Source organism: Diabrotica undecimpunctata, chromosome 2, assembly GCF_040954645.1.
Source record: "Diabrotica undecimpunctata isolate CICGRU chromosome 2, icDiaUnde3, whole genome shotgun sequence".
NCBI lineage: Eukaryota > Metazoa > Arthropoda > Insecta > Coleoptera > Chrysomelidae > Diabrotica > Diabrotica undecimpunctata.
Genome location: NC_092804.1, coordinates 136294144 through 136309925, shown reverse-complemented (window position 1 = coordinate 136309925; position 15782 = coordinate 136294144). Strand labels below are relative to the sequence as shown.

The following is a 15782-nucleotide window of genomic DNA, read 5'->3' as shown; positions in this document are numbered from 1 at the left end:
TACTTGGCTAACAGATTCTAAGAGGGAACAGACCTACGACTTAAATATTTTGTGTTGGTATCATGTTAAGTACGTCACTTACTATGATGAGGATGACGTGCATCGGGATTTATACTGTACCAACTGTAGGTTAAGAATATAGATAATATTTTTAACTTAATAGTGAAAAGTGTAATACATATATGTTCTTTTATTTTATTTAATTTTATTAGTCATGCCTTTGAATCGGCTTCCTTTTGACAAAATTGTAAAACAAAATTAAAACAATTTGTCGTACATGATTTTCCAATGTTTGACCTTTAGGGCCCCAATTGTTTAGATATATTTCTAGTAGCGACAACATTGTAATTGGGTACCTACAAAAATATTTCTATCGTAATAATGTGAAAGGAATAGCACAAAGTTCACCAATATACTGACTGCCACCCTTCATCATTCTCTTTTTGCGAACCGCCTACTTAAGATTTGCGGCTTAAATCACATTTGTCGTATGGTACACGTGACGCGTTTGATGTTACAAAAAATTTCTAGTAAAATAAATATAGTTTGTCTAATAGTTTAGACAATTTACTAATTTGTATTATTATAGTGAGATTATTGGCTTAAACGATGTGTTTACAGGAATGCGGACGATGATAAAAATGAGATAAAAGTAGATATAGAAAATCAACGTCTGAATTTCGTAAAAGAAAAGGAACAGTTTGAAAAGGAGCAGGTTGCGTTTGAAAGGAAACAAGAAATATTTGAAAAAAGAAAAAAGAGTTTAGAGGAAGCTCAAGCGAAGTTAGAGGCGGAGAAAATGATCGTGAAAAAAGAATTTGAGGAGCAGGTAGGATGAGAATTTTTTTAATTCTTATTTAATATTTAATTTTGTAGGTGAATGTGCGGTTAATTTTAAAAAATAAAAAAAGTTTACTATAGAATTTTGTTCACTAGTTTAATATCTTATATACTAAAACGCTAAGCCCTTTTCTTGTCCACCACTTTACTCAAAAACCATATTAGATAATTAAAATATTTTTTCGGAATATTATTAGTATTACGTATGAGATTGTCAAGATATAATTTTGGTACAAAAATTCACTTCCGGTTTTGAGATGACCGGAAGTTAAAATTTACTTTAAGTTTTAGACCCCACAATGTATATATGGATCGAAAGGTCTCGTCGAGACGAATCTAAATATGTACTTCCGGTTGCGATCCGACACCGGAAGTGACCCGAAACGCGCATAAAACGTCAAGATAGAGCAAATCTGACACCGGATTCGTGATCAGCATGCAAAATTAACTGCTAAATGATATCCATGTCGACATTTGATGAACTAAAAATTGCATTCCGGTTTTGAGGTCGACTTCCGGTTTCGTTTTTATTAGTCAAATTTCATTTAAAAAACTCGATGTCGAGTTGGTCCGCTAGTAATATATTAATTGTTTTTCTACGCTTATCATAGCCAAAGCACACATTTCGTTCTTGACCCATCGTGATTTTTAAAAAGTATTTTATTATTTTTAATATTGACTGCTGTCTATCGACTTTAATAAAGACAATTGTTGATTTCTACCGCAGTTATAGCAACTTTTTTTATATTAAAATTATAAGATCTATCCGTACCTCTGGTTATCTTTGTACGATGTTGTTTATGCATTGCTTCAATTTTGATTTGTGTTTAAATTTCATTGTTTTGAGGTGGTCGTTATAAGTGTAGTTTTTTTTTTGTTTGATTTTTGAAACTGTCTATCTGTTTATAAAAGAAAATGTTTAGAACATTGGAAAAATCACCTACAGTTTCTCTTCCATGGTAGCAAGAGAAACCAAGTAGTAGTAGAGAAAGTGTAATAGTCGACAATCATTTAAGTGATATAAAAAACAACGACACTGAGACTTGATTGTAGAAAAGAGTTTACGACTTCCAAATAAAAGGATTGGTTTGAATGAATAATCCAAGAAAATTGATATGAACGTTTACAAAAATCTGCAAAATGATCCTGAAAATCATTGTAAAGGCAGTATCATAAGAAAAGCGTCCTTTCTAAGAGGAATACCTTATTCTACCATGCACGTCATTGTGAAGAGTAGTGTTAAAAAGAGAAGAACAATGGACTTTTTCGCCTACTCTCGTTTATTTTAACGATTTCTCCAATTGAGTACCTTCCACATTAATATTGAGCTTGACAGTGTAGCAGATGGTTATAATTTCTAATTCCATAGTCTTTTTCGTCGCTTGGTTCGTAAATTTAGCTAGTTTTTATTGTTTAGTATTTTGATTTTGAGTGCTTTCAAATCCAAAATTTTTGTCCGCAAAACAACTGGAGGAGGAAGTGGCACGTATTATGAACGAGGAAGAGAGTGATCCAGATCATATTGAAGATAGTGGTAGTGACTGGGGAGAGGACTCCGACAGCGAGGTGATGCAGAAAATAATTCGTCTGTTTCTCTTATTGGCCTTATCCAAGAGAAATATAACAGTCCAGTTCAGTCTGAAGAAGAGATAGAACCTAATTCAGATGAAGATGATATTACTTTATCACAAGTACGTAAACGTTCAAAATATGTAATATACTTCAAAAACAAAAGCCTCATGGGTAAAAATGGTCACAAATGGTTAACAGAGTTGCCTCAAAGATATATATCGGGTCCTAAAGGGACTGCAAAAAACTGTTCTACTCTGGATGATTATTTTTTGATTTTTTTCCTGACAATATATTTGATTTAATTCTGCAACATACAGTTCAAAATCGAAAATACAGTGGCCACCAGAATGTTACCATAACGACAAAAGACAAATTGAAAGCTTTATTTTGTGTTTTAATTATTTCTGCGACAAAGAAAGACAATAATTTATCAGCAAGGCATATGTTTGATGCCACCATTTCAGGCAAGTTTTACAGATCTTGTAAGAATTGTGATCGCTTTTTATTCCTGCTAAACTCTTTTAGATTTGATAACAAGGAAACAAGAGAAAAGAGAAAGATAAATGATAATGATGATAAATGATAAATATATGGTAGATGGGAAAAAAACAGAAAGCAACGGTTTGCTTTTATATAAAAGAGTTGACTAAATCAATTCACGGTACGCATCGCAACGTAACTATGGACAACTGGTTCACATCAGTTTCTCTTGCTGAGAAATTGTTTCAAGATCCCTACAAATTAACCGTGCATAAGAATAAGAAGGAGATTCCTAAGGAGTTCTTGAAAGTAAAAGACCGAAACTTGAATACGTCAGTGTCTTGATTCGGTCGAAAAAAACATGAGGGAGCAGAAATCGTAGAAGAAACCGGCAAGCCATCCATAATTCATAATTATAATGAAACCAAAGAGACACCTTCGACCAAATGTGTCATAATATGAGTTCCAGCAGAAAAACAACGAGATGGCCATTATGCGTATTCTATGGAATGATAAATATGGTCAGCATAAACTTTTACGTTATTTATACTCTCAATATGTTAAAGAAAAGCGAAAAACCTATCTCCAGATATCAATATATGATTGAATTAAGCCTTTGTGTTGCAAAACCATGGATGCTAAACACATAAAACACCGCGTAGCTGAAATCCTCAACATAACTAAAGATGATGCAAATATGACCCAGGAAAAGAAGAGGAAGACTTGTTTTTACTGTCCAAGAAAAATAGGCGCATTATTACCGACTATTCCAAGGAGTGCAAGAAGTCCATTTGCTTCTGGAGAAAAGAAACTGCCAACTCGGAGAACTACCGACTTTTTTCTATGTGTTTGGTAAAAACGCTCCCGTATTCTACGGTTAAGCAAGCGAAATTAATTTTGTTTCTACTTTTAAGGACAAAACAAGCAAGTTCATTAGCGGAACGTAATTCAAAATTATTCTGCACATTATATTTGAAGCATTATTTGATTAAAACGTCTCATATTTGGTGGTAAATAATATCTTAATCTGTCTGGACTAAAGGTGGTATTCGTTTGAATTTTCCAACGGACGATAGATTGCAAGAGGCAACTTTACAATGTACTTTTAACTAGACTAAACACAGACGAAATTAATTATAAGAGACCTGAAAATACGGAGTAGTTATACGAAATAAAAACAGTTTACGAAATAATATAGGCGTATCGTGGTACCATTAAAATTCAAGATAACTAGTTATTACTAGAAAAATGAAAACGCTACATTATATGGTACAGGTATTTATATTTGCGAAATTTTATGCTTATGACTAGTTCGCGTTTTGACGAAAACTAATCCTTATCTTAATTTTCATCGATTGGTTCCACTGTTCATTTAAATTTGCACCCAAATAGCGAGAGTTGTTGATTTGTTATATACGTTGTTGGTTAACTAATAATTGTCCTATTGTTATCGCATTTTTGCTTATAACCATGTATTTTACTTCTTTGATGTTGAAATCAAACCCAAACCTTATAGTTACTTTTGCTACCCTGGAGACAAACGCCTGCAGACCTCCCAGACTGTGCAAAAATGACAGTGTCATCAGCGTATCTTCTGTTGTTATATTGTTTGTAGTGTTTGAATTTATTGAATAAAATGACTGGGATACAATTTAAAGATTAGATATGTATCGTATATTTTGCCTACCACATAGGGTATTACTATAGAGGGTTGAAAATTGTGGACAGAAATTATTGGGGCAGAGATAGGACAAGCAAAATAAACGAAACTTATGCGAAAGGCGCTCAGGGTTTATTTGGAGAAGCTGGGTCGTGGATAAGTGAGTGAAACAATGGGATTGGATTGGGGCAACTACAAAAAAATGAAACAATAGGTACTTACATGAATCTCCTGGACAAATTGGCAAATAAAACACAAGAGGGTCCTCTAGCTATTTGAAATAGGTACGCCGCTTCGAGGAACTTCTTGCTGGATGAAAGAAACAGTTCTTCCGTCCTAAAAAACACAAGAAAAAGGGTTAGAATCTTTTTTTAAATAAATAGACAAAATAGTTTAGGGAAAAAATTAAACGTTTATTGATATCTCAGCACAAACAGTTACAAATATAGATAATACAAAAATATCAAAAACAGACTTACTATGTCCCATTTCTCATATATTAACAGTTACAAAAAATAAATAGAATAACAAAGAGAAACACTTACCATGTCCTATCCGTTTACAAACTCTATAAATTTGTAGCAGAAATAAATCATTACAATTAAAAAATTATATTTTTAAATAAAACTATGCATAACCTTTTTCTAAAAAAACAAAAACAATAATCTCAAATATGATTAGATATTTACCAGATGTCAAAAATAATAAAGCTAGCTGTCATATGTCAAAACTAAATCTTAAAACGAGAACAAATAAAATGACATGTAAGCTACGCCCTATGATCTACAATTTTAATTATTACTATTTTTTAAATTGTTATGAAAGCAAATTATTATTAAAAATGTTTATTCTTACTTTAAAAATCAAACACAAAAGTTACCTTGATTTCACTAAAATTTCTGGGGGTGGAAACTAGACTTACTAAAATTTCTGGGAACAAGAGGTAGGAACTGGACTTAGAATATCTGCCTTCTTCTTCTCATGGCGCCGTCTCCTTTCGAAGGTTGGGGATCCAAATGGCAATTGTAGTTTTGGAAATTGCTGCGCGAAAGATTTCTGCGGAAGAATCTCTGCCACACGAACAAAAACTGCATATCACACTGCGAATTGTGTTGAAACGGCTTCTTAATTAGGACAGAGCAAAATTTGAGGTTGAAAGATGTCACACTGGACGCAAACCTTGGACTCGGCTTCTTAAAACAACAGGAATGGGTACAACTGGACACAATGGCAACATGTGGTTATCCATCAAAGTTGTTGTAGACGCCGTTTCACAAATATCTCATATGGGAGACAGCTTACAACAAAAAATAGTGATTACTCGTTCAGAATTGACACATTACATTGAGTAAAATTCACTTTTTTCACAAATTTGCCGGTTTTTCCAACTAAACTAAACACATCTGCTTACGACGGCCAACTTTTCAAACCTCCTCTGTAACTACACATACTGCACAATTAACTGCCACTACACACTAGATTTCCATGAAAAGGGACGAAGAGCGAGAAAACATTACAAATTCGAAGTAAAATTTGGACTAACCTGAAGCCAACCGCTCTTGACAACGGCCTCAACGAGAGTGAGTAAATTTTTAAAAATCATTCGCTTAACTTGGTATAAACAAAACACTAAACGGGAATATTTATTTGAAACGCAGAATATTAAGCGTAAAACTGTAAAATGTTTTATTATCGACTCGGCGACGCAAAGAGGAATTGAAAGAATATTTCTGTGGTTTAACTTGTACGAAAGGAAATAGAAATACACCGAGATTATTCTTCGGTTGTTTAATACATATGCGAGGGGATTTCAATATATACCAAGGAATTTACAAATGCTACAGATACATAACGTAGTCTTCTTAATATAATATACATTTTTATAATGCAAAAGTCTCAGATAAGCTTTTGTTGCTTTCCAATTGGTTTAATCTGTATTCAACGCTTTATTTTATTTTTAGACTCGGCAATTGCAGGACGATTGGCGAAATCTAGCGACCCAGCAACGACAGAAAGAATTAGAACTAGAAGAGAAGGAAAAAGAACTTATATTTAAACGAGAAAAGTTGGAGAGGGATAGAAAGACTATATTATCAGAGGTTGGTCGAATTTTTTGTTTTATTTTTTGTACGTTTAATAATAAAACTAGATGTAAATAGATTTTTAGAGTTAGTTTTAAAGTCTATTGTGTATTTTTTACCTTTGTCTTACATTCGGAAATATTTAAGTGTTAGTGGTGTATTTTATAAAGTAGAGCAGCTTGTTTACCTTATCCAAAGCCATATATTGTATTTACCTCCTATTCAGCTTCATCCAAATACCTTTCCTTCGTGGCTTATCTGATTCCAGCTTCTTAAAATTTGTGCATTTCTAATTTTGTTTTTCCTGGTATTTTGTGTTACTTTAACATGCTTATGTCATTATTGGTATGTTAATCGTATTATATAGGTACTACTAATTTAGTTTTGTTGCTTTTTTCCTTCTTTCCCTATATTGTTTTATTTATAGTAGATTTTGTTGGCTTTCTTGTTTATCAGGTATCCCAAAATCGATTTTCCATCATTTGAAAAGATACTTCCTAGATATTGAAATATTGAGACCCCCTCTAGCTTTTGTCCATTTTATGTTATTGTCTTTGGATTTTTGCCGTTATCTTGCTCTTCTTGTTATTTGCGATTATCTTCAACCTCTTTATCTGTTCTATCCATATGTATAAAGTTAAAAAGTACTTTGGATGCCAATATTTAACAATAAAGCAACCACATAGTTGGATGTAACTATAAAACGACACTTAATGTCTTTGACAATTGACAGATGTCAATTGTATCGTTAGCTCTTTTTCAGGTGTAGATACGTCTTATCTCAATGCAAACTGTACAGTGAGAAATTTCTTCTTCTTCTTCTTCCTCTTTATAAGCAATTCTGCGTTTTCATTGGCGGATTAATACCTCTGTGAAAAGTTGTCACTCCATCTTTTGCGCGGTCGTCCGATACTTCTTCTGCCGATTGGTGGCTTATCTCTTACTATTTTCAAGACACGGGTCTCCTCCATTCTGCTCATGTGGTTATTCCATTCTTTTTTTTCTATTTTGTGTCCATTCATTTATACACTGTACGTTACATTTTCTTCTAATGTCTTCACTTCTCTTTTGATCTCTCGGCGTATTTCCTGTAATTCTTCTCAGTACTCTCATCTCTGCTGTTTCCAGTAGCCTTTGCGTTGTGTCTGTATCGGGTCGTGTTTCTGAGACGTATGTCATTATTGGTCTTACACTGGCTTTATAAATTCTTGACCTTATCTCAATGTGAATGTGTCTGCTTCGCCATATAGTGTTATTAAGGCATCCTGCCAGTTTATTTGCTTTTTGTACTTGATATCTCACTTCTTTGTCCAGGTCTCCATAGCTAGACAGTATAATTCCCAGGTATTTTATTTTCATTACTTGTTCAATACCGATGCCATCAATTTCTATTTTACATCTGGTTGGTTCTTTGCTGACTACTATTGTTTTAGTTTTCTGAGATGAGATAGTTATATTAAATTCTTTTGCTCTTACGTTAAATCTGTGGACCAGTCTGTGCAGACTATCTTCATCTTGGGCTATCAATATTGCGTCGTCTGCGTATAGAGTATTTTGATTTCTTTGTTTCCCATTCTGTATCCTCTTCCTTTGTTAACTGTTTTGATGATTGCATCCATGATCAAATTGAAGAGCATGGGGCTCAATGAATCCCATTGTCTTATTCCGCTTCCTATTTCTATAGATTCTATATGAACTCTGTTCTTTGACCACTTATGAAGCGCCATATTTCCTTTTGCAGACCGTAAAAATCATGTTCCGTTTCTTTCGAAAAGCGTTCCCAGTGATCATTTTTTATTTTTCTTACAAGTGCATGTGTTTCGTTTCTAATTGTCTTGTAATTATGGTATGCCTCTTGTGTTTTGGTTGACATGTATTTCAGGTAAGCTTTTTTCTTTTCTTTACATGTTTCCTTCACTTCTGTATAGAACCATGGAGTTCTTCGCCTTGGGAACAGAAACTGTGAGAAGTTTGAAAGGGACAAATAACAGATTATACTCAATAGTAATATTTATTAAATATAAAGACAACCAAAATTTAGTAGACAAATCTTGCGTAAGCTTTACCTACAATAAAATAAATGTAAAAATGTACTTATAGCTAATAGAGAGATACTTTCACTTTTGGAGAGAGCTGGTTGTAGCTCCACATGGAGACAAATGTAGACTGTAGTAGCAGCAGCATTGATGTTGATGTAATGGCAGCAGCTAGAATTGTAGCTTACTACATCCCTTCAATAAACAGTTGTGGTGAATTGGGTAATCCCACTAAGAAGAGGTACAACAAGAAAGACTGTTAAGTCTTTCTATATAGTTATGTTCTTTATTTAAGTGGTTTCGTTGTTTTTTCTTTTGTGTATCTTCTGTTCTTCTGTTCTCTTTTTCTGGTAATTCTTTACAGTTATTCTAGTTCATCGGGTAAGCATCTTTCTGTAGGTTTCATGTTTTTCCTTTTGTTGCATTCTTGCATTCATCGTCAAACCCTTGATTTTTACGGGTACAAATTTCTGTTCCTATTTCATCTTTTGCTGCTGCTTCAGTATCTTCCTTTATTCTGGTCCAATAGGAGTCTATATCTTTCTGGCCTTCTTCATTTACATTTTGATTCCTTCGACTGTTAGTGATGTTTTCCGAGTACTGTTCTGCAATTGTCGCATATCCCAAGTTTTCAACATTCCATTTCTTTTTGTCCATTTTATTTTCTTTGCTGATGTTTAAAATTCTAGATCTCAATGTTAAGATCACTAGGCAATGATCTGAATCTATGTTTACGTCTCCATAACTTCTGCAGTTTATTACGTCTGTTCCAAGTCTTTTAGGATACCAGCTTTTTGGTGTAAAATATGCTCAGTGTTGCCTCTATTTGAAGGAACAACATTCAGTCAAATGTTAAATCGTATATATTCAGATTATCGAATTTCGAGGCTGTAAGGTTTGTTTAAAAATATATAATCCTAACTTTGAAAGTATAAAATAGTGTAAAGCATTAAACAAAATAGTTATACTCGCTTCTACACTTATTTAACTGCTGTTTAAAATTTATTTAATTATAGTTTTGCACTGCTTTTATTTATTTTACTTTATTTTATTTACCCTTAGATAGAAAACGAATGTGCGAACCTGCAGGATGTTAAAAGTGACATTTTAGTTAAGTTAGCGGGTACTTGTGAAGTAGTTGCTTCAAATGCTAACGAAATATTATTTCCAAGTGCCAAAGCTAAGTCTGTATTTCAGGTATATTGTTTTTGTTTATTTTTTAGTTTTAGTTCATTTTGTAGAAAGTACATTTATTTTGTAATATTTCTAATAACATTATTTCTAATAATTAAACAAGTATGGACAAAAATAAACACAAATTTTAACAGCAACATTTAGCAAAAAAGGGGGTAACAAGAAAAATTTCAGTTAAAGCCAAAAACTAAAACAAGAGATCTTGTATTAGCGGCAGCATAAATTTTAAACATTTCCTTACCGTGAGGTTTTTAAAAAGAAAATACTTATCAGATGGCAAGAATTAGCTAAATATAATCATTATTAAAATAAATTAGTTAACGTAAATGAAAGATTCTACATACATATACAATTAATAAGGTTGAAAAGAAACGTGACTTGGAATTTATGTATAAAAACAAGTCAAAAAGAATATAAGAAAGATATAAAAAATTATCAACTACAGATATGAAACGATATCAATATCTACTCACCCCAAGATAGATTTACTATCAACAATATAAATTAATTTATAAAAAAATCCCACTTTAAATAGGTGAAAGATATTAAAAAAAACATTCCCATTTCTGCATTGAAGTAAAACTTGACATGACAGATCGTAAATCAGAGTTGCCAACTGACAAATATTTTATAATTATTATTATGGTCATCTTCAGCATCTTCAGGCTCTAGGAAGCGAAAGTACTTGGGCAAGATTTAATTAATAAAACTGTGCTCGATATCTGCCTTTTATTTGATCAAAGTTCATTTATTCGAGAATTCAACCTTATATCAATTTAAAACTTAAGTGATCATGCGTATCTCATTTATAGCAGGATACATGCTATAAAGTATTAAGTTTCAGTGACAGCATTTGGCCCTAACTCGTGGGAATAAAATGGACAGAGAGACAAACGAATAGGAGGCTCAGAAATTATTGACTTTTCTGAGTCTAAAAATAAAAATATAATGAAAACGAGAAGAGAGGTGACCCCAGTCGCGGAGCTGTGTCTCTACTGAGGCAGCTTCGACAAAATTTACTGCTGTGATGAGAAGGTTCAGTGTCACCGTAATACAAGAGTCCTGGGTATATTAAATAAAAGGATACATTAAAAACATCTGCTGAGAAAAAATTGAAAGAATATCAAACCGGTTTAAGGAAGGATAGACTAACGGGACAACGTATGGACACAAGATAAAGCTTCACGTGTTCTTCAAAGACAAAACAAAAAGTGTTATCATACAATAATCAAAAAAAAGTGTATCAAGCACTGACATATCTGGGTATACCTGAAATATTAATAAAACTAAGATGATTTTAACCAACACTACAAACAAAATTACATGGAGGGGATTAATTCAGAGGAAATTGAAATAAAATTAGTTCTAAGAAAAGCCGATTTCCTATTTACTATCCTGAGTAATATTATTCTGTAAAAAATATTAGAAGATGCAAAGTTAAAATTGAAAATACCATTTTCAACAACCAGCTTTACGATCAGTATTTTGCGGACAATGTAGCTATTTTAACTGCTTAAAAAAATTAAGTAGAATTTTAAAAAGATTAAATGAAGGATTTTCAAATATAAATAAATCAAGGAAAACAAAATATATGACATTGAGAGATACCCAACAACTAACAAATACACAACTAATAATTGTTAGAGCGACGGACAATAAGAGATAAAATCTAACATAGTTTTAAAGAATCTTTTTATCGCGTAAAACTATAACACGAATCTATAAAACTATCTTGAGGTCTGTTGTTATCTATGCTAGTGAAGCTCGGGTTATGAGAAAGTTAGATGAAGAATTTGACCATGACATTAGACCGATGGGAAAGAAACATTTTAAGATCTATCGAAGATGGAAAAGGTTGCTGGAAGTATAGAGGTACATAAGGAACGGGCTCTTAGTACCTGCATTAAAACACAAAGACTAAGGAGGATGGACACCTCTAAGGATGCCTAAAATGTCTTTACTGATATGTCCAATTCCCAAAGGAAGGAAGTCAAGATCAAGAAAAAGATGGTTAGAGAGTGTGCGAAAGGATTTATGAAATGTTTGCGGACTGGAAAGAGAAAGCCTGCACTATCATTAGATGTTTTGAATCCACTTTTTTATGTTTAAAAATTGTTAGATTTAATTTTATTTGTGAACTACAAGACCTGTTTGCTTTGCAGACAAAGATATGAAGAAAATCTAGGGATCTAAACAAATGGGAAGAAGACATAAACAAGCTTGTGGTGAAGGGTAGTTAACAGTTAGACAGAATTGTTTTAAAGAGTAAATATTGTAATGCTAACGGTGATTATGAAAAAGAAACTTCTATACTTAAATGATTCATATTTCCCATATCTCTTTGCAAAAAATATTTTACTTTTTAAAATACTTTTTATACGTAGATTTTATTGTTTTTAGGATCTGGTTACAAAAACAAAACAGGTTACTTTACTACCTCAAGAAAATGACCAACTTGTAGAAATATTTAATAGTGTTTCTGGATCTTCTATTATTAAAGATATAGTTGACAAACACGTAAGTCAGTTTTTTTGTTTATTTCGTTAATCATATACCTTTTCTTATATACAGACTAACCATGTATCTACGTAAATATACAGTACGCAAATCTTTCAGCTAGACATAGGGAATATACATTGAGGTAAGTGTGACCACTGCGCTTTCTCGAGTCTATGCCAATATCTCACGACACTAAGAGACAGCCTACAATTACTCTGACAAGAAATTAAAAAATGTGACCAATACATGTAATACGATATTCGAATTGTACGAGGTGTAAATCAAATACGCCGTTTACTAATAAGAAAATCAAAATAATATCGGTTCACAACATTTTTATAGCTCTCGAAACATTTTAATGGGTAATATGCGGTCTTTTGCATTGAGCCAGCTGTAACAACAAACGAATTCACGATACGTTTTAGCAAATTAATATTAGGTTAGCACAATTTATGAGAATTCGTAATTATTTACTGTTTATCCGTGGCGTTTCATAAAGACATCTACATCCTACAATAAAAATTAATTTATCTTCTGTGATTTAAAATTATTGTTATCATACCTAGCATAGTCTTGGATAAAAAATATATTACTACAATAAAAATATTTATAATAAACATTAAACTTTTTACTTACAGCTTGGTTTATAAATCATCAGAATATATCAGATAGATTTAATTTATAATAAAATAATTCAATTCTAAAAAAAATAATGAAAAAAGCGAAAAAGGGTTTAAGAAAGCGCAGTTGCCACAATTACCTCAATGTATATTACCTATGTCCAGCTGAAAGATTTACGCACTGTATCAAGTGAAATATATGCAATGAAATTCGAGACATATACGCTATAATCATGTGTCACAGGATATGTTTATGGCTCTATCATGAATTTAGGTCAAGTTGTTTCATTATTTTTTTGCGTATTCCAATACTTCTGTTTTTATGACCCGATCGATATAGTACGGATGCATTTTTAACAATATTTCCATGTACCTTTTCACTAAGCTAACGCAATACTCGTTAATTCCAAAACAACACTAAAAAAACTGTCGACTATAACCCCTCAAACAGAAAAATCAATAACCAGTAGGCAATACTAGTTAACACATAAATGTTTAAAATTGAACTGAATGTTAAATCCAGATCTTAAAAGCTAGAAAAATAAATTTTATGGCCCGCTTACCATTAAGGAATTTGTACCCTATTTATATGTCTTAAGAATGGTCGAATTTTATTGCCCTTTGAGGTTTTTTTATCATTGACTGGTACTAGGAAATTTGTAGGAGCTGGCTGTCGTTCAAGAGAATTGTCGGTATAAACAGATATAAAGAACGGTGATTTCCATTTCCAATGGCCGAAAATTAAGAATCGGTCTTTATAAGCAGGTGGTAACTTTATAGTAGTCCCTTAGAGATAATAAAGCTAAAACTAAGATTAATATTATTATAAAAATTAATATTAAACTCAAAAGGGTTGAACCGCGTCGATTATCACTGTGCCGATATCGTCGCCGACTTTCGTCATACTTTCTGGTGTCTTCTTTTGGGCTTCCTGGTTTTCAGTGTGCTGAGCCCCCAGACACTACTGTTCACTAATCACTGCACTATTGCTACTGGCGACAGCGGACGGTTCATTTATACGGTTTATGATGACGTGCTTTCGGTTGGCGCGAAGATTCTTGACGGCGGGATTTTGATCGGAAGGTGGAGCAGACTACATTTTGTTTATGAGAGATCTCCATTTCGAAGGTAACCGGATGCCGTCATCTCTTTTATCGAGACAATTTGGCCTTTTTTTTAAATCTCTATGGCTTGTCGGATAATTCTTGATTTATAGAAGGGGATGGGAGCTATGGTTCTGGAGTTTTCAAAATCAATTTTGTGACCTGTATAAAAATGGTGTTGCCCAAGTGCTGAAATTGATTCGAAATTTCGAACAGAAATGAAATGTTCATAAATCCTAAGTATTTTAGATTCTACGATTTGTTTGGCCTACATAAAATGGCACAAGGAATTTCATAAACTGTGTGTTGTTCATTTGGAATGTTGTCTTTGATTCATCGGACAAGAGATGAAAGTTTTTGATGTGGGGTAAATATTGTCTTTGATTTAAGGAAAAAAACTTTCGTATGATGAGTGTCTGAGTCTTTGGGTTGAGATTGAGTGGGAGATTGATGCCTATGGATGTTCCTATTGATGTCATTTGCGCAACATATATATATATATATATATATATATATATATATATATATATATATATATATATATATATATATATATATATATATATATATATAATATGTACGGTTATTGAAAAAAAAATTCTTGGAGAGAATAAGATGTTCTTGGCTTTTATTTTTATTATGTCCAATAGCTGAGATATATTATTGAAGTTTGATAAAGAAAGTGCAAACACTCCTGACCATGGAGCTGCGCGAAGGCGGAGTCAAAATTCACGTAAAGGCAGAAAGGTTCTATTGTAAGTGAAATTATACACACCAAATTAAAACGTTCTACCTTCGATTTTGCATAATACAGTGCGTTTCGCATGGAAGTGGGGACTAAACCAAATTTCGTCTACTGCGCCGTGGTCAGGAGTGTTTGCACTATCTCTACCATCTAAAGAATCAGATACTATACCTTGCTCTTTTGATGGAAAAGTGGTGGATTGTTTTTCGTGTGGTGTTTTTCGGATGTAATTTATCACCCTTCACCAACACTTTTGCTATCCTGTGATATAAATTTACAAATTAGTGAAACTTTTGGTGCTGAATAACAAATGTATTTATCGCACTGTAACTAAGATTGGTCGGCTATACTTCCATTATTTATTATTTTTCTTGTTTTTATATGAACTCTAGGATTTTATTATATGTGTTTCCGACTCCAAGATCAGTGAATCAATTGTATTAGTGTATGTGTGTTTTTTTAATAAGTTGTTATTAATATTTTAGCGGAAAGAGTTGGCAGAACTTCAAGCTGAACTAAATAGACGGGTAAAGACTTTATGCGAACGACAAAAAAGTGTAGAACTATTGGATAAAAAAATTGTCGATCTAGTTGATGAACAAAAGTCTTTATCAAAGGATGAAAACAAAACCGAAGAATTGGAAAATTTGAAACAAGAATTGTGTAAAAGAACCGAAGAGGAATTAAAAAAGATAGAAGAAAAGAAACAAGGGTAATTTTTATAATAAATAGTAGTATTTTTGGCTGATGATTATAATAGATACAAGTTTGTTGTGGAGTAGCAGTCAATGGTTTTCGCCTGGAAATTTAGAAAAATCTTGGACGTTTTGTCTAGCTTTCGAATTTATTTAATTCTTCTTCAGGGCATCTAAGAAAATATTTATATTAGTAAGTATATTTACTAATATAAAATTACTATGAACTTACTAGTGGTGATATTGGGTTTTAAGCT

General features: G+C 32.5%; 1 protein-coding gene across 4 annotated transcripts in view; it reads left to right on the top strand.

The window, feature by feature from the left end:
* Klp98A (kinesin-like protein 98A) overlaps positions 1-15782 on the top strand; it is an 80254-nt gene that overhangs the window by 30603 nt on the left and 33869 nt on the right. For 3 of the 4 annotated variants that reach the window (XM_072523555.1, XM_072523559.1, XM_072523558.1), the window contains exons 11-15: positions 622-829; positions 6514-6651; positions 9732-9866; positions 12264-12380; positions 15316-15542. In XM_072523555.1, the coding sequence (XP_072379656.1) occupies positions 622-829; positions 6514-6651; positions 9732-9866; positions 12264-12380; positions 15316-15542 (825 nt within the window). The remainder of the gene's footprint in view (positions 1-621; positions 830-6513; positions 6652-9731; positions 9867-12263; positions 12381-15315; positions 15543-15782) is intronic. The other variant, XM_072523557.1, reaches the window with a different exon arrangement.